Source organism: Aythya fuligula, chromosome 26 (genome assembly GCF_009819795.1).
Source record: "Aythya fuligula isolate bAytFul2 chromosome 26, bAytFul2.pri, whole genome shotgun sequence".
In the NCBI taxonomy this organism is placed as follows: domain Eukaryota; kingdom Metazoa; phylum Chordata; class Aves; order Anseriformes; family Anatidae; genus Aythya; species Aythya fuligula.
Window position 1 is genome coordinate 105,051 of NC_045584.1, and position 16,060 is coordinate 121,110.

General features: G+C 51.0%; 2 protein-coding genes across 6 annotated transcripts in view; both read right to left on the minus strand.

Moving 5' to 3' along the window:
* The window catches only part of CELF5 (CUGBP Elav-like family member 5), a 38,513-nt gene extending 32,615 nt beyond the window's left edge, over window positions 1–5,898 (minus strand). For all 5 annotated transcript variants that reach the window (XM_032203745.1, XM_032203743.1, XM_032203741.1 and 2 more), the window contains exon 1: window positions 5,604–5,898. In XM_032203745.1, the coding sequence (XP_032059636.1) occupies window positions 5,604–5,898 (295 nt within the window). The remainder of the gene's footprint in view (window positions 1–5,603) is intronic.
* Window positions 5,899–8,591: 2,693 nt separating this feature from the next.
* Window positions 8,592–12,886, minus strand: LOC116499216 (activated RNA polymerase II transcriptional coactivator p15-like). The gene is given in 4 exon segments (XM_032203897.1): window positions 8,592–9,192; window positions 11,048–11,163; window positions 11,385–11,506; window positions 12,851–12,886. Coding segments are annotated over 4 exon segments (354 nt in total). The 3' UTR covers window positions 8,592–9,112.
* Window positions 12,887–16,060: the final 3,174 nt, after the last annotated feature.

Genomic DNA, 16,060 nt, shown 5'->3' on the forward strand with positions numbered 1-16,060 from the left:
GGTTATCAAGAAACATTTCCTAGCAGAGGGAGGATTTATTAGACTGTGGAATGATCTCCCCTGGGAGGTGCCAGGAGCTCTGTCACTTGAGTTGTTTCAGATGAGGCTGGGCAAAGCGCTGGAGAATAAACTCAAATGCTAGAACACATCTGACCCCCTCATTCACACCCCTCCAACTCCCTGTGGCATTTCACATCCTAAGCAAAGGCAAGACACGTCCCTTCAGCTTGTTACCGAATGTCAGCATGGATACAGTTGTGTCAGGGTTGCAGAGGCATCGTTAGAGCCCAGAGAAGCCTGCTCTTTTGCCCTCGCTTTCTCATGCCTTGCTTGACGTTCTCCAAAGCCTCTTCAGCTCCCTTTGGATCCAGTAGTGAAGACAGGAGAAAGCCTGCCTGGATCTCTCCCCCCGCCTCAGAGGAGCTCCATGGTACAGAACATTTTTAGGCCATGGGGAAGCCAGCTGCTCAGGACAATGCCAATCCACGGCAACAAGATTATGTTATTCTTTTACCCCAGCTCCCATCAGTCGCTGCAGCTGAGCAATTCTTACCTGTCCTCACAGCTCCTGCTAGAATCCCCCCTCCACAAACAGCACAGGAGTATTAGATATTTCAAACAAATCATTAAAGCTCCTTATTGGACAGGTTTTGAACTGAGAATGCTGCACCAAGGCAAATATGGGATCACCAGCTAATTTAACAAATGCAACAGGAACAGAGAACATGCAGGTAAACTTTACTTCTCATAGCAGAGGCAGCTAGCCCTACCATGAGGGAGAAGCACCCCTTTGCTTTCTCTCTCCCCTCTCAGACAGCCGTGATGTCAAGCATGAGGAAAAGCCTCAAAAGCACCTGTATAACCAGAGAGACCAAGCCCATTTTTAACAGATTTGGAGGCCCGGTCACCATAGTTCCAAACACAGATGCTGGCCTGCTTGCTTCCAGCTGCTGCACTGAGATAATCAAGGTGAGATTTAGCACATAAAACTCTCAAGTCAGGAGCTGTGAATTAGCAATTTATCAGATTTGTATGAATTGGTACCACATCCACACATAATGATGACAACATCCTTGCCTCAGCCTGACAGAGCCACCCAGACACAGAGAAGAGTGCCCTTCTTTTATCAGCAATCTACTCAACAGTGGGAAGACATCCACAGAGCTGCAACAGGGCCCAAGCCACTCTCACTTCCACGTTTCCTGCTTTAGTTAACAGCAAATTCAGGTCACTGGCCGACAGGCTCACGCCACCCTGGGCACTTGTAACGCCCGGCCCGTTGTGCCTGCTGAGACAGTGTTAGAAATGCCTGGGGCTGCCAGGACCTTCAGAATCACCGGCTGTTTCCAACATGCTCACGCCAGACAGAAACAGAGAGAGCGGAGCCTTGGCCTCTGAAACAGCGAATCCACCAGCTCCAGCACTCGCTGCATCAGACAGAGCTGGGGAGCCTGACCAAACCCACCGGGGGCTGAGTGCTGGTTCACGGTGGAACACACGGCACGACAGGTCTGACGCCCACTCACCAGCTATGCCGTAAGTCGCCAAAGGCTCCACAACATGCAAGAGGGAAAAGGATGAGGCAGAGAGCCCCTGGACTTTGCCAGCCATCCTTTGGCAGCAGAAACAGCACCAGGGGCTGCTCCAAAGGATCACAAAAGCCTTCCAAAGAGCTACCAGCCAGGAAATGCCTTTCCCACCTTCCCAGACGTCAAACACAGACCATCCAACTGAAAATCCTGGTGTAGGTTGTCAGCTCCCTTTGAAACAAGAGACACAGCATGCTGCTACTGCACAGATACTGCACAGGAAGTCACCCTGTCCTCCAGCACGAGTGTTTGTTAGTGACAATACTCTGCTCTGCCATCCTCTGGCACCTGCCCTCCCTCAGCTCCTCTGTGCATGTGACCATGAGTAATTAGTTCATTAAAATGGAAAAATTCATTAAAATCTTGCAAAAAGATAAACGGACAGGGAGGATGGACTTTACCAGTTGCCGGCCTTCAGGGACTTGTCTGCCAGCCTGCAGCACAGGAAAAATCATGGAAGACAGCAAAAACAACCAGAGGGCTGGAATTTAAGGAGGCTGAACACTGAAAGAAAACAGGACTCAAAAGTCAGCAGGGAACCCACTCCACAGGTCTTCCCTGGCTGTGTGCTTGGGTGTATGTCTATCACCTGTAACTGAACGCAGGTGGTGTCCCATGAATTACAGGCTCCATCTTGGGACTACACCACGCATCGGTGCCAGGCCTCCCAGAATGAGCTACTACCTAGATGGACAGACCTGCACTGTGATCACATTTTGCTTCCGCTTTCAAGAGGCGATGGGGTACGCTGCCTTTGGCTGACTCCAGAAGAGGCTGCATGGTTTGCGTGGGTGCTGCCCTCCGAAGGCTGTGTGTGGGTCAAGGTGCCTCACACTATTACCTACCCATCCTACTCCCACCCGCTCCAGAAGGGTTTTCAGCTCCCTGCAAGCAAAACCCAGCCTTGCTCCACTTGCAAGACATCGCAGCACAAAGATAGTATGTGCCAGACTCTCCCTACAAACCACACATTGACTCTGGGATTTGCAGTCCCTTCAGATCCTAAGCATTACTCTAGACATCAGCAGTCTAAAGCCTTGAGTAAGAAAAGGCTGTCAGTTTGCAGAAGAGAGGGCTTTCCAGATTCAACTTAGCATTTAAAATCTCGTCAAATACTTCAGCAAGGGAAGCAGGGTGTCAGCAGGGAGCTTATCTACAAGCCTACAGAAGCCGAGTCAAAATTCAGCTGCTAGCGAGGCACAGGACACTGAGATTGTTATTGCATCCTTGCCCTTTGGAGAAGTCACCCACCTGTCCCCAGATGCCCTGTGAGAGGGTTGCTCCTGCCACTGCGATTTCCCAGCAGTTCAGTTCCATATCTCATACTACGGAGTCTCTCGGCTTCCTCTCTCGTGGCACTGCAAGGAAATCCATGCAGGAGAGCACAGCAGACACTCTTGTAGGAACTGCATTCTGCCCAATCCTGGAACCTGAGGCCAAAAATTTTCACTTGATTCTCCCTGATCAGTCTCCTCTGACCCATTGCAGAAGCCTGTTCAAATGCCTCCCTCTTCTTTACGTGAAAATATTAGCTTTACGAGAAACACAGCCATTAAAATGCAAATACATCTGTGATTAACATAAACAGAAACACTGCCTCATGAATGCTATTAGGAGACTGGAATAGCATCAACTACCAATAGCCAGGTTCCTGAGGCCATTAACAGTCAGGCACTAACAAAGCCACTTCATACCTCTGTTTGTTTCTGCTACACCTGTAAGATCTTCCTCCACCTCCAGAGGATTCTTCAGTTCTCAGCCCATGTACAAGGCAGTCCACAGGGGACAGCTCTCGGACTCCACAGTCCAATTCACACCTTCGTGCCCCCAGCCAGCCCTTTCCATCTTTCCGTCCTTCCTGGGGACGGGAGGAGCTGCTCAACTCCCAGTGTTAAGCTGCAAGGGATTGCAAGAGGAGTTGTTGGTCTTTACTGGTAGTGCTGGCTTCTCAGACAAGTGTTTTTCCCCATTTTGTAAAAGAAAAAGAAAAAGCAGATGGAAGATGCACGCAAGCTCTCAATCACTCCTTGCTGCAGATCAGGGAATGGGGGGAAAGAAAACTTAATCTGCTGTTTCAACTGCCCCAGAAAGATTCTGTATGGTGCAGGGATGAGTGTGTAAGATTTGCCAAAGCCTTCCACAGCCCAGGGGCTGCGAAGCCCTGACCAGGCCCTGTGACAGTGCTTCCCCTCCTGCCGGCACCCTGCAGGCCTGCTGATACCACGGGGAGCAGAGCAGCTCCTCGCCAGCTTAGCCTCCTTGCATGCAGGCTGCACTGAGACCCAGTAAGATGGGAGGGGAAGACTGGGGCCAGAGATGCCTGGACTGTGGGTTGAACTTGTTCACTGGATATTAAACCCCTCCACATCCTTATGGAGGAATGACATGCATGGCTGAGTCCCAAACCAGGCTGAGGGTCTGCACATAACCCAAGCCAGCAGGAAAGGAATCCCAATCTTTCCATTTGTACAAAACAGAGGGACCAAAAGAAATGGAAGATGTGTGGAGATGGCTGTACAGCAGCCACCAGAAGAACCTGCACATCCGAATGGCCTTCTCTAGCCAGAACAGAGAACAATGCCTGACCAACACCCGCACCCACTCAAAAACATCAAAACCAAAGGAACATTTATTTTGCTGCATGAACCCTGCATTTAGCAAGTTCCTCTCACACCGATGCAGCTAATACCAGTGCTGCCCCCTCTAAATCCCCATCTCCAGAATCTGCCTCCTGCCTGGAGCACGACCTCAGAGCACACAGCCTGTACTAAATAAGCAACCGCAATGAAACGTGTGATCACCTCTTGCCTTGGGCCCATTCTCTTCCTGCTGGGTTTGGAACCTGGCTGCTCGCTGTCAGACGGTACCAGGTTCAGGCTCGGTCCCACACACACACCAACACGCGAGCACACGACATTTTGGTTCTCCAGTCCCAAGTCAGACTTGCTTCTTCAGCTAAATTCAAGCCAGCCCAACTCTGACAGGCTTCAGTGAGGAACTTTGTCCTTTTATGCTGGGGCTAGATTTGACTTTTTGTTTGGAAATTAACTCATTTTTCTGTCGTCCCCTTCTCTCTCTGCTCAGTTTGGAAGTACTGGACTAGCCATGGCACCCACAATTTGGGTTGGTTTTTTTGCATTTTGTCTGTTGTTGTTTTTTTTTTGTTTTTTTTAAGTTTTCACCACAACATGAAACCAAAGGCATCAGGACTGAATGCAACTCCCCCCCCTCTGGTGGGCACTGCCACACAGCCCCATCACAAATCATCTTAAGGCACAGAGGCCCAGGCCAAGCGCTGACAGCTGTACGGGCACTTACTGTAGGTTACCTGCAGGCTCTGCGCGTACTAGGCAGCGGTGCTGAGATCGCTCTATCAGATCTCATAGCAAGCGGGCTCTGTGAATTCCCATTCATTGCTGGAGCAGCAGCGATCCCAAGATCCTGAACGCCTGCTACGGGTGGGCTGGAACTGCTCCACAGAGGGAGCTGACATACTGAACACGACAGCTATTCAAAATACAGCTTTCAGACGCAACAATGAAGGTAGCTAAACAACCTCCTCAAACTTTCCAGCATACACTAAAGCTCTCCCAGCGACCCAGTGCTCTGGAAGGCCCCTTCTCTCTGCCAGCCGCCCCCGTGAGCGGCAGCTCTGGCCGCTTCCATTCTTTGTCACGCAGACTTCGGCTCCGTGGCACCGTACCGCGGCCGGGAAGGGGGTCCGAGGGCACGGCGAGCGCTGCCGCCCCTTTCCCGAGGGCTCCTCCGAGGGCTCCCGGTGCGGGCCTCGGCGACCCCGGCCCGCTCGGCGGCGCTTTTGTCACGGCGGCCCCGCTCCGGGGCGCCGGGGGTCGTCGGGGCCTCCAGGGGCCCGGCGGGAGGGAGGCGGCGCGGGCCGGACCGGGGTTCGGGGCTCGGGGCCGCCCCCGGAGCAGCGGGCGGGGGGCGCCGAGCCCCGGGGACGGGGGCGCGGGGGCAGAACTGGGGCGCGGGGAGCCGGCGGCGGCCGCTCACCCTTGTGCATGCCGGTGTAGCGGTCCTTGAGCACGGTGAGCTCGTAGATCTTGCCGAACTGCTCGAAGAGCGGCTTCAGGTCCTTCTCCTCCAGGTTGCGCGGGATCTGCCCCACGAACAGCTTGATGGCGTCCAGGTCCTTCATGCCGCCGGGCTGCGCGGGGGGCTCCGCGCCGCCGCTGCTGCTCATGGGGGAGGCTCGGCGCGGCGGCGGCGGCGGCGGCGGCGGCGGGGCGGGCGGGAGCGGCGGCGGCGGCGGCTGCCTCCTCGCCTCGCCCTCGCGGAGTCTGGCCATGCCCCGCGCCCGGCGCGGCTGCGGGCGGGCGGCCGGGGGAGGCAGCGCGGCTGGGAACGGCCCCGCCGCCAGCGCCGCCGCCGCGGCGCCACAAAGGAGCGCTCGGCAGCGACCCCTGCGGGCCCGCGGCGGCGGCGGCGCGGGGCCGGGGCCCCTCGGCCGAGGGAGCCGCGCGGCTGCGGGCGGCTGCCGCGGAGGAACCGGGGGGCCCTGCTCCGCCCGCAGCCCCCGGGCCCAGCCCCCGCAGCCCGCAGGAGAGCTCCCGGCAGCCGCGGGCGGGCCCGGGGCTCTCGGCAGGAGCTCCCGCAGGAGCCGGGGCCGCTCCCGGGACGGCCTGCCCCGGGCTCTCGGGGAACGAGGCGGCGCCGTTCCCGGCGGAAGGGGAGCTCGCTCCGTGCTGCCGGCGGGGGAGGCGGGCCGCGACCCCCTGCCTCCGCGCTCGTCTTCGGAAATCGGCAGTGAGCCCCCTTCCCCTCGCTGCCTCGGCACGGGGGGCTGGAGGCAAAGCAACTGCTTGAAGCAGAAAATTGCCCGAGCGCAGCGGGGCAGCGAGCACCACCCCGAGCACCTGTCCCGAGGCTGAGCTGCAACAGCCCCCCCCCGGCCCCTTCCTGACAACCCCTGGCCAGGTCCCTCTGTCCCATGCCGACCCAGACAAAAGCCCCCTGCTCCTGGAAAGCTCAGCTGCTACCCGCAGCCTGGCAGCAGTATTTCCAGCCAGGTCCTGTTCAGGCTGCAGTGGATGGTCTGAAGCAGCTGGCACGTGCTTGTTTCAGCAGCCATTGTTGCTGCCAGGGGCAGATCTGCCTCCTTGCATCACCACGGGGACTGCTCTCCCACCAGCTTCTCCAGCTCACACAGATGCTGTGAGGCAGCAGAGGACATTAGCTGTCTAAGAAGCACATTCAGGTGGCTCAGGCCTTCTCATCATTGCTCCCATCTCTGCTACACCAGGGTGATGCTCAGGCACCCGACACCCGAGGCTTTTGCCCCATGAGGAACGGCTGCCCTCACCGGTGCAGTCGCAGGGATGCAGCCCAGGCCCAAGGCTTAACAAAGGAGCAGGGTGCAGGCACAGTGTGGCCTCTCTCCTCCACCTTGCTCTGCATCTCTGCCAGCAGCTCCCAGTACTCTTGTCCTGGATCCTGAGGGTGGATGGAAGCAGTGGGCAGAGGAGGAGGGACCTGCTATGCAACACATGCACCCGGTGCAACAACAGCTCCATGCTCCCAAACACAGAAGCCCAACTCAAATTCCCCTCGTGCCTGCTCCTCACATCCTATCCTTCCTCCTTCCTGCCCTCTCCCCACAGTGCCCTACGTACTAGCTCACACAGCTCAAATACTGCCCAGATGTTATGCCTGATTTTACAAAAAAAGTCTGAATATACCCCAGCAATAGTTTGGTATCTGAAGAAAATATCAGTTCCTTCGTGTCACTTGAAGGTTTCTGCTCTGGAGTAAGAGGTTCTGCAGAGAAAACTGCTCCAAAACAGATTGACAGTGTAAGAGAAAGACAAGCAAAAGAATACAACTTACCGCTGTAACCGTTCATCCTCTCATTTACCAAGACTTCGTTGGTTACTTTTGGTTGGGGTAACAGATATCCAATGAATCTCGTATTAACTTTTTAACATTTTAACTTTCCGACAAACCAAAAATTAACTATTTCATGACTTTACGAAAGTTTACAAAGTTCTTTATCTTCCCATTACATTTAGCCTCTGAAGAGTGTATTATGGCATTATATCAGTGATACTCCCTGGGAATAAGCTTGCAGCATAAACAACCTGCCTCTGTGCCAGTGTAGTACACTGGTGCTCTCTCACTACTGGAGTCAAAGAAATACAACGCTGAGCTAGAGACTAGCTGAACGCAGGATCAGAGGGGAATGCCTCAGTCATTAAGTCTGCCCATTTCCACCCCACCCATGCAGCTACAGGACCAAGCCCTTCAAAATTTAGTTAAGAGACAATTTTATGGGGAAAGATTTTTTTTGCTCTCTTGCTCTCCCTAGCAAAAGTTCAGCAGTTACAAGCTCAGCATTTAGGAAAGCTTATTTTCAATTCACAGCTCTACCCCGCATCTTCCACACAACCCTGAGCTGTTGCAGCCCCAGCACCTCTACAGAGCAAGGGCCTTAGTACCTCCTACTTCACTGAGGTGTTGCAAGTGTCAGATGGATATATTTAAGAGTAGGAAGTATTCGGATACTATGGAAACCAGGGCAAGGGAAGAACCTAAAATAGATGGAAGACGCAAGCTGTTGCAAAGTCTGGAAAAGTCTTGCTGAGGAAGGCTGTGCTTGCCACAGCCGATATCAGAGTGTGAACTGTTCAGAGCTCAAGGAGAAAACACCCTCTTTCTACTCTTTCCATAGCTTGTAATTTTTCCTCTTTCCATCTTAGGCTTTTAATTCCCCTCTGTTTAATAAGCCTCCTACTTACAAGCTCCTTTGAATGATTTACATTCTAGCTTGCCTTTCCCATGGCCTGGAGTAGACTGCCGTCTGACTGCAGGATTATTGGGACTCTGTCATAAGAATAAACACTAAAGAGCACTCTCTTAAAAGAGAAATACAATAGCAACCTACAAAGAACGGTGCCTGAAACAAGGAGTTAAGTTGCCAGCCTGTGAAACGCTACCTCTCCTTCTTACAATGCAAGCACATTTATTGTACATATTCAACCTCTACAAACAAACCAGTTGCTGAAGTATAACAACTGCTGCACTCAAAAAAAAGAAAAAGTCACGCAAACACAGAAAGTACTTGGAATAGCCAAAACAGCATGTGGAAGAAACACAGAAGATGCCAACATGAAGTATACAAAAGCCATCTTACTCAACACCCAACCAAGTGGAAGACAGTAACAGATGCGGAGCAGTCAAAGCACTCCACAGGGCAGACTGCCAGCCATCCACCCCTGGAAAGCCAGGCTGGAGTCATGGTTCCCTCACTGGCACAGACCTCAAGGCTGCTTGAGACCAGAAGTGCTTCAGTCTTACTTCACAGCAGTGACTCTGGTTCCACCTGCTCATTACAAGCTACTTCTTGAAAATAAGAAGAGTCTCTGGCCTTTTCAGCATTACCACCGCCTCAATGACAAAGCCCCAGCCAGGTGAGGGAAAAACTCCAGGCAGGAATTCTTGGCCCTAGGATTCTCAGTGCATTCAAAGGGAAAGAAACTGATTGAAGGTGTCCAACATTCTTCATCTTAGAATATCTTGACTGCAGCATCAATATGAGGAATGATTTCCTTCAGCCGGTTCCACTGTTCTGCAGACAGGGCGATCCCTAGAAATAGAGGAAAGAGAGGTTTCAGAGCTGGTAAGGGGTAAGCACCAAGTAGCGCCCCCATACTGGCTCCTTCAGATTAGCTGCAAAAGGAAAGTTGAAATCTGAGATAGAGGCCCAGACCAGAAACAGAGGTAGCCTTCTGAGCATGGCAGTTGTATCTGTGCTTCAGCATCCGCATCAAGAAGCACCCAGTGCTATCACAGAAGCACAATGTGAGAACGTAAGCTCAGGTTGCTTTTCAGGGAGTCCCACAGCCCCTTAGAGTCTGTTCCCTAGAAGAATACCCACTGATATGAGCTGGAAAGGGATTCTAGGAAAGTCTTGCTTCACCCAGTTCAGACGCCATCCTTTCCACTGCCCAAAGGGAGTGCCGGCTGTAGCTCTATTTAGAAAGCCTGCTGCTAACAAGAAATTGGTACTATAGCTTCAACACTAGAGAAGAATTGGCTTCTTTTTAGATCCAGTAGAGATAAGGTCTTCATCTCCATTAGGAAACAAAGATGGTGGTGGAATTGCTGAGTGCGTTCCAGCAAGATATTACTAGCTTGTTCCTTTTGGATCTGTTAAGAAGTACATTAAAGAACTAGGGCCTGAGCTTTATTAATTTCTCTAGATAAAAGTCAGGGGCCAAGAACTGAAAAAAAATAGCAGAGGAATTACTTAAATGAAGAATATTTCTTCACGATTTCTGTTCTAACAGGTCTTGTGTCTTATTTTGCAGCTGTGCTTCTTCCAGCCTGGAAGGAGCCCACAATGCTCCTTTCCTTCTCTGCTCCAAAGGCACAGAAAGCCTTCATGGCTCTGCTTCCAACTTTCATTACAGCGTAAACAGTTTCCTCTTTGTGAGTAATTCATAGCTTTAACTTCTCTGAAGAAAATTAATTTCTGTAAGGAAAAACACGTTTAGTGGTTATGAAGCAAACCAAGCTGAAAGTCATCTGCCTTGACACAAAAATCAATAGCAAGGGCCAAAAGGTTCCTCAAGGAATCCCACATTATCTGAATCTTTGCTGAGTGCTACAGCACACGTGGCAAGAGAGAAGAGTGACCTAACAGCCTGGAGCCCGTGAACTTTAAGGCAAGCTGGCAAGTCATCGTCAAAGTCTCAAAGCAAAAGGCCTACACTAAACAGTGACTCATCAGTTAAAGAGCTCTGAAGAAAAATGTGTTTTCTTTGTTGCAGCTCCCTTTGCTTGCATTGCCTGCTCAGGTTGCACTGCTGCAATGAGCCACCAAGTTGTGCCACTCTATCGCATCATCAAATTGCCAGGAAAAGGCACACCTAACCCAGTGACATGGAAGTCTCAGCAGGGATCCAGGAGAGTCTTAACATTTCCACCTCCATGCGGAAGGGGAAGGATGGATTTGTTTCTGAGAGGCTCTCCTTGCCAAACAAAGCTCCACCATTGGATTACAGGCAAACCTACAAAATGCCACCTTTCTGTCCTCAGCATCATCAATACCAAAAGAGAAGTTTGTCTGTTAGCAGTAGGACACTAGGACTAGTAGGCAGCAGAGGCAGTGATTTCAGCCTCCTCCACCACACAGTTCTGCCCCTGCCAACAGCCCAAGAAGGGACTGTTGATGAGAGGTGGAACCAGAGTCCTTCACAGCAGCTGCCAGCACCTCTCCTCATAGTAGTCACGCCAACCTCGAGATCTCACCAGAGGCTTGTACTCACCCCTGCTTTGTGCTTTCTTCAGCTTTTGCCACACACTGAGAAAGCTCTAAACGCTCTGAGCTGTTTGCTCAGCACCCCAGCCGCTCAGCGTGGCACACACAGATCTCCCTAGTGCTGAGAAGGCAATGCTAAGCCAGAGGCAGAACCACTGCCTAAAGAAGGTAGCTGTACCTTTCCTCCCCAGCTTCATGTCTCCCTCCTTGTCCACATAGAACTCCCTGATGTCCACGAGGACCTTCCCCTTGAAGCAGGACACTCGGACGTATCGCATCTTCCCAGTCTGCAGGTGTACAGAACCAGCATTAAGCCCAGCCCCATGACGAGCTCCTCTGCAGCCTGACAGGCTCTGGGTTATTCACAGCAGGAGGAGTGATGGAGGAACAGCAGGCAGCCAAGGTGCACCCCAGGAAGTCAGCCCAGCTAGGAAACACTCCGTCCCAGCACAGGAGGTGCCGGCGGGGAGCCCCGTACGAGGGGCAGGAAGGTGCATTCTGGAGCCAGGCCCTGAGTACCCTCTTCTTCGCTGTCTTAACCCTGGGGCTTTGCTGTCACCCCCAGAGGTCTGGCCTCATTTTTTGGCCTTTTCTCTGCCTTAGAAGACATCTCTTTCTTTCCTTCTTTCTTTCTTGTCTAGAAAGAGGGACCACCAGCTGCAACAACCACGGGGAAGGAGCCGCAGCCCTTCGTCCCGTAGCCAGCGCGCACCGCGGCTGCCGGGCGCCCCCCCACGACCCGAGGGAGGCCGGGCCCGGGGCCGCCCCCGGCGGTGAAGCGGCGGCCGGGCGGCTCCCCCCGCGCCCCGGGGCGGTGGCCGCGGTGACCTCCCCCCCCCCGTCCTCCCCCGGGCCGCTCGACCCCGCTCTCCCCGCCGGCAGCGCCCGGCCCGGCCCCTCTCGCCCCCGGCGGAGCGCAGCGCCCGCAGCCGCCCGCCCCCGGGCCGCCGGGAGGGGCCGGCCTGGGGCGCCCCGCTGCAGCGGCCGCCGAGGGGCCCGGCCGGCGGGGCCGGGGCTCGGCCCGGGGGCGGAGGGGCCGCAGCAGGCGGAGCCCCCCCGGACGGCCGCAGGGATCGGGCGCGGCGGCCTCCCGCTCAGCTGCCCCACGGAGCGGGCCGGCCCTCGCCCCGCCGAGCTGCCTCGGAACAGCCGGGAACCGGGGATTTGCTCGCTTCGGGGTGCCGGCAGCTGGCTCGGGCTCTGTAAGGTTTTCTGACAAACTCTGTTACTGGTGGCAGCGTAGAAGGGATGCCGGCCGCCTGCCCCTAAGCACGTGCGTGTCCTCTCTTTCTGCAGGGGGTCCGTTCCCCCCCCCTTTTGTATATAGCCCAGCTTTTTAAGCTTCCAGCACCGCATTGTTCTCCAACAAATCCGTTCGTCAAACCTACTCACACTTGGTTTATTTTTCCAAATGAAAAAGGGACAAAGAAGGAAATGAAAAATGCTAAAATACTTAGATACCATTACATTTATAATCAGAAAAATGTTAATAAACTGAATTGACTCTGCTATTAGTTTTTAAATATTCACCTCAATATACATTTGTTCTTGAGGACACACGAGAGATAAATGAGTTAACATTACTAGATAAATCAACACTTTTTCCTGAGCTGCAAACGTTTCAGATTTTCAGATTACAACTTTTGAAGTTGCTATCCAATAACTACAAGTGAAAACTAAGCAAATCAAAGGGAGCAAGAAAGAGTCCACACTTCAACACCCAGAGGCCCAATCTACTGGGACACATGGTAGCACCCCCATTATTTCAGATCAGGAAGTCAAACTGCACAGCTCTTAAATATGCTTAAAAGCTTGGCCATGAGGTGTTGGAGCAGCTCTGTTTTGGTTTGTGTTATGAACATGAGCAAGTGTGATTTAAAAAACAGAAACAAAACAACAACAAAAAAATCACCCAAACCCAATGCCCACAATAATTTGGGGGTAGTTGTGATTTTAAAGGTTTAAAATAGATTGTAGTTACTCTTCCAGCCACAGGTAGCAGGGTACCTAGATCCATTTTGACTTCAAGGTCCTTCCTCTTAGCACTCTGTGAGTACAAGGGTGGAACTCATATTGCACAGCAGTACTTATCTCATAGCAGGGAACCTCTCTGATTTGGGAGATAAATTACAGGAGTCCAAACTACTCACATGTAATCCCTAGTGCCTCAGGTAGGGGGGAGAGAAGTAGACAGAAAGAATGAAACAGCTTCAGTGTTTAAATCCTGTTGGAAACGCAAATTTCTGCAAACCACACACTTTGACAGCATCAGTACAACAGGTGAAGTAAGTCAGATAGTAAAGAATACTGATTTATGGCTAGGAAGGTAACTGCTAGCTAGTTGTGTATATGCGGACGTGTACTTTCATGCTTCTTCCTTCCAGACCAAGGAAACTCATGATAAAAGGATAGGTAAAATTAGGGGTGCGAGGATCTGCTACACAGAGCTCCTGTGTAATGTGGTGAACTTTATTGTACCAGAACAGCTGCTGCATTTCTGCCTCTGTGTGTCATGTTGGTAACAGGAGGAATGGGATGTGCTGCAGTATGCATCAGCACCATTATTCTTGTTCTTTTAAAACCTAGCAGAATAGTAGGGGCTATTTACATGCTTCTCTGTCAACTTCCCAAAGGAAACATAGCAACATTGGAACTAAGTTCACTCCCAGGATGGGCACTCTGTTGCAGCTACGATAAAGTTGGAATTTGACTATCTCAGATTTGAGTATAGAATGTTTCAACATATACACACTTTGATCAGAAGCATAAACCCTTATCTCTATCAGGAAATACTTTCTATGGCAGTCAGGTAACTATAATGAAACACATCTAACCAGATTACGGGATAAATTACCCTCGTGCATGACAGAACAACGCACTGTCCCAGCTGCCCCTGAAGTTTATGAACTTTCTCCATTTACCTCTTTCAACCTTTCTCTTACACAGTTGCCACTGGCTTCTGGCACTGCACCAGAAGAGTTATTTTACTGTTTAAGCCACAAGGAGATAAAGCGTTTCCTTTAATGCTACAGCCCTGCCAAGGACATAGCTGGAAAACTGAAGGTTGATAGTCTCCACTGCAAGGAAGGAATGCTCTGGGCCTGTTCTGCCTCTAAAATCTACAAGTAGTGGCAACTGAAAGTGCATCAAGTTGAGCTGAAGCAGGATCACTAATAATTTTGGCTTTCTTATTTTTCTCCATTGAAGTAATAGAGTTTCATTAAGCTTGGTTAAGCAATATGCTGGACTGGAGGGGACACACCCTGTCCAAGAGTAACATGCTAGAAACATACAATACAGCGGGAGGCCTCTGGTATCACTTCCAGCTTATTCAGAACCTAGAGAGAAGCTCTCCAGATAGCCACTGCACCATGTGTGTTCTATACCTACACAGTCCAGATCTACACCTTTCCAGAGCACAGTACGTACAGTCCCTCTGTGCAGAGCATAACGATCAGTGGAACACAACCAAAGCTCATCTTCTAGCCACCCAAGAACAAGCAACCACTTTCTGAAGTCATTATAAATTCATTTGGCAGAGAAGCATCACAAATGCTTCATACATGCGGAGAGACATATTTCAACAGCATTAAAAAAAAAACACGCTAGAAAAAAGGCAAGTTTTCCTGTAGGGCTGATATTTCAGGAGTGCTTGATACCATGCCACCTGCTGATATTACAGGGAGCCACAGACAATAGCATGCTCTCCTTGAGAAGAAAAGACCCTTTAAAGTACAAGTTGCTATGCATTAGCAGAAAGCATGCACAATGGGGCAAAGGTACTCCAAAGAGACTACAGCAAAAGAAACAAAGATGGATGGAAACCCATGCTTTTGTCATCCCACCCTACAGACAATGGCACATGTATAGTGGCCTTAAAAAAAAAAAAAAAAAAAGCTGTGCATCCTTGTGTGGTGCACTCAAGGATGCACAGCTTTAATTTTCCTTGTGTACAAAAAAAAGTGACACCATCATTCAAATCCACAAGAGCTTTCAGCCTCTGTAAGAAATGCTACTTTAAATAAAAGCAGTTGTTTAAAAGAAAGAAAAAAAAAATAAGTAGTCAACATAGCTTGTCATAGCTTTCTGCATATGAGGAAGCAAACTAAAGAAAGGTCTCAAGGAGACATTGTTGAGTGGCAGGACAGCGGTCTTCATTCAGTCCACCCTCTAGAACTACAGCCAGCCTAAGACTTGTAGTCAAAAATCTTGATACATTCCAGAAGAACCTGGGGGTAAATGAAGTACAGCACTGCCCAGAAAGCATACCCACCTCTCACCAGAACCTGGCTAGAAGTACCATCCTGCTTCTCTCAGTCAGCAGAATGCAAGAAAAGCTTAAACTTCAGATGACGGCAGTGCTGGAGCAACCGTCTACCTGGCCCTCAACAGCTTCACGCAGCACTCACAACGAGACTGCCAATGCTTCTGGACAGCGAGAGCTAACTACAGACAAGGCTTGGCCGAGTATAAATGTAAAAGAGTGAGTTCCAAGATAGGATCTCATGGTTACAGTCCTCAAAACTGACACTTTTAAAATGACATTCATAAAACTTGTGTGTTTTGTTTGTTTGTTTGTTTTGTTTTCTAATAGCCAAGTGACCTGCCTCCCTTTTTACATACTAGGGGCAGAGTATGAAAGGAGACAGTGACAAGCACTTTGGAAATTTGTGTATACATGCAGGCCAGGAACAGTGTTTTCAGAAATAACAGAGCTGAAAAATGTGAAATGAGACCCTGAGATGCAGGTGGACACAGCAAAACAGCCCAAAACCCAGGACCATCTGGAAGCGTAAACTGAGGAACAATAATTGACCAGAGCTCAGCTTGAACTGTGCTGCTCTTGCTATTAATAAAACCAGCTTGACTAAATACATGAAACACCACAAAACATGGTCCTGCAGCATTTGGGACTGTAGAACACCTCTTAAAAACCATGCAAGAGTTTAGCACAGAGTGGTGGCAGCAGCAAACTGTTCAAGGGCAAGCTTTAAGAGAAATCAAGTACACAGCAAAATGCATCCTCCAATAGAGGCAGGACAATATGTCCTGGTAAGAACCCTACTGCAGGAACCCGTTCTAACACTCTTTCCTCATTCCCTCTATAACAGTCAAAACTGTTTACAGTGCACCTCTGAAAAGGGAATGAGTTATTGCACTGTCTAAACAAAATGCAAAAAGATGCTTGCTG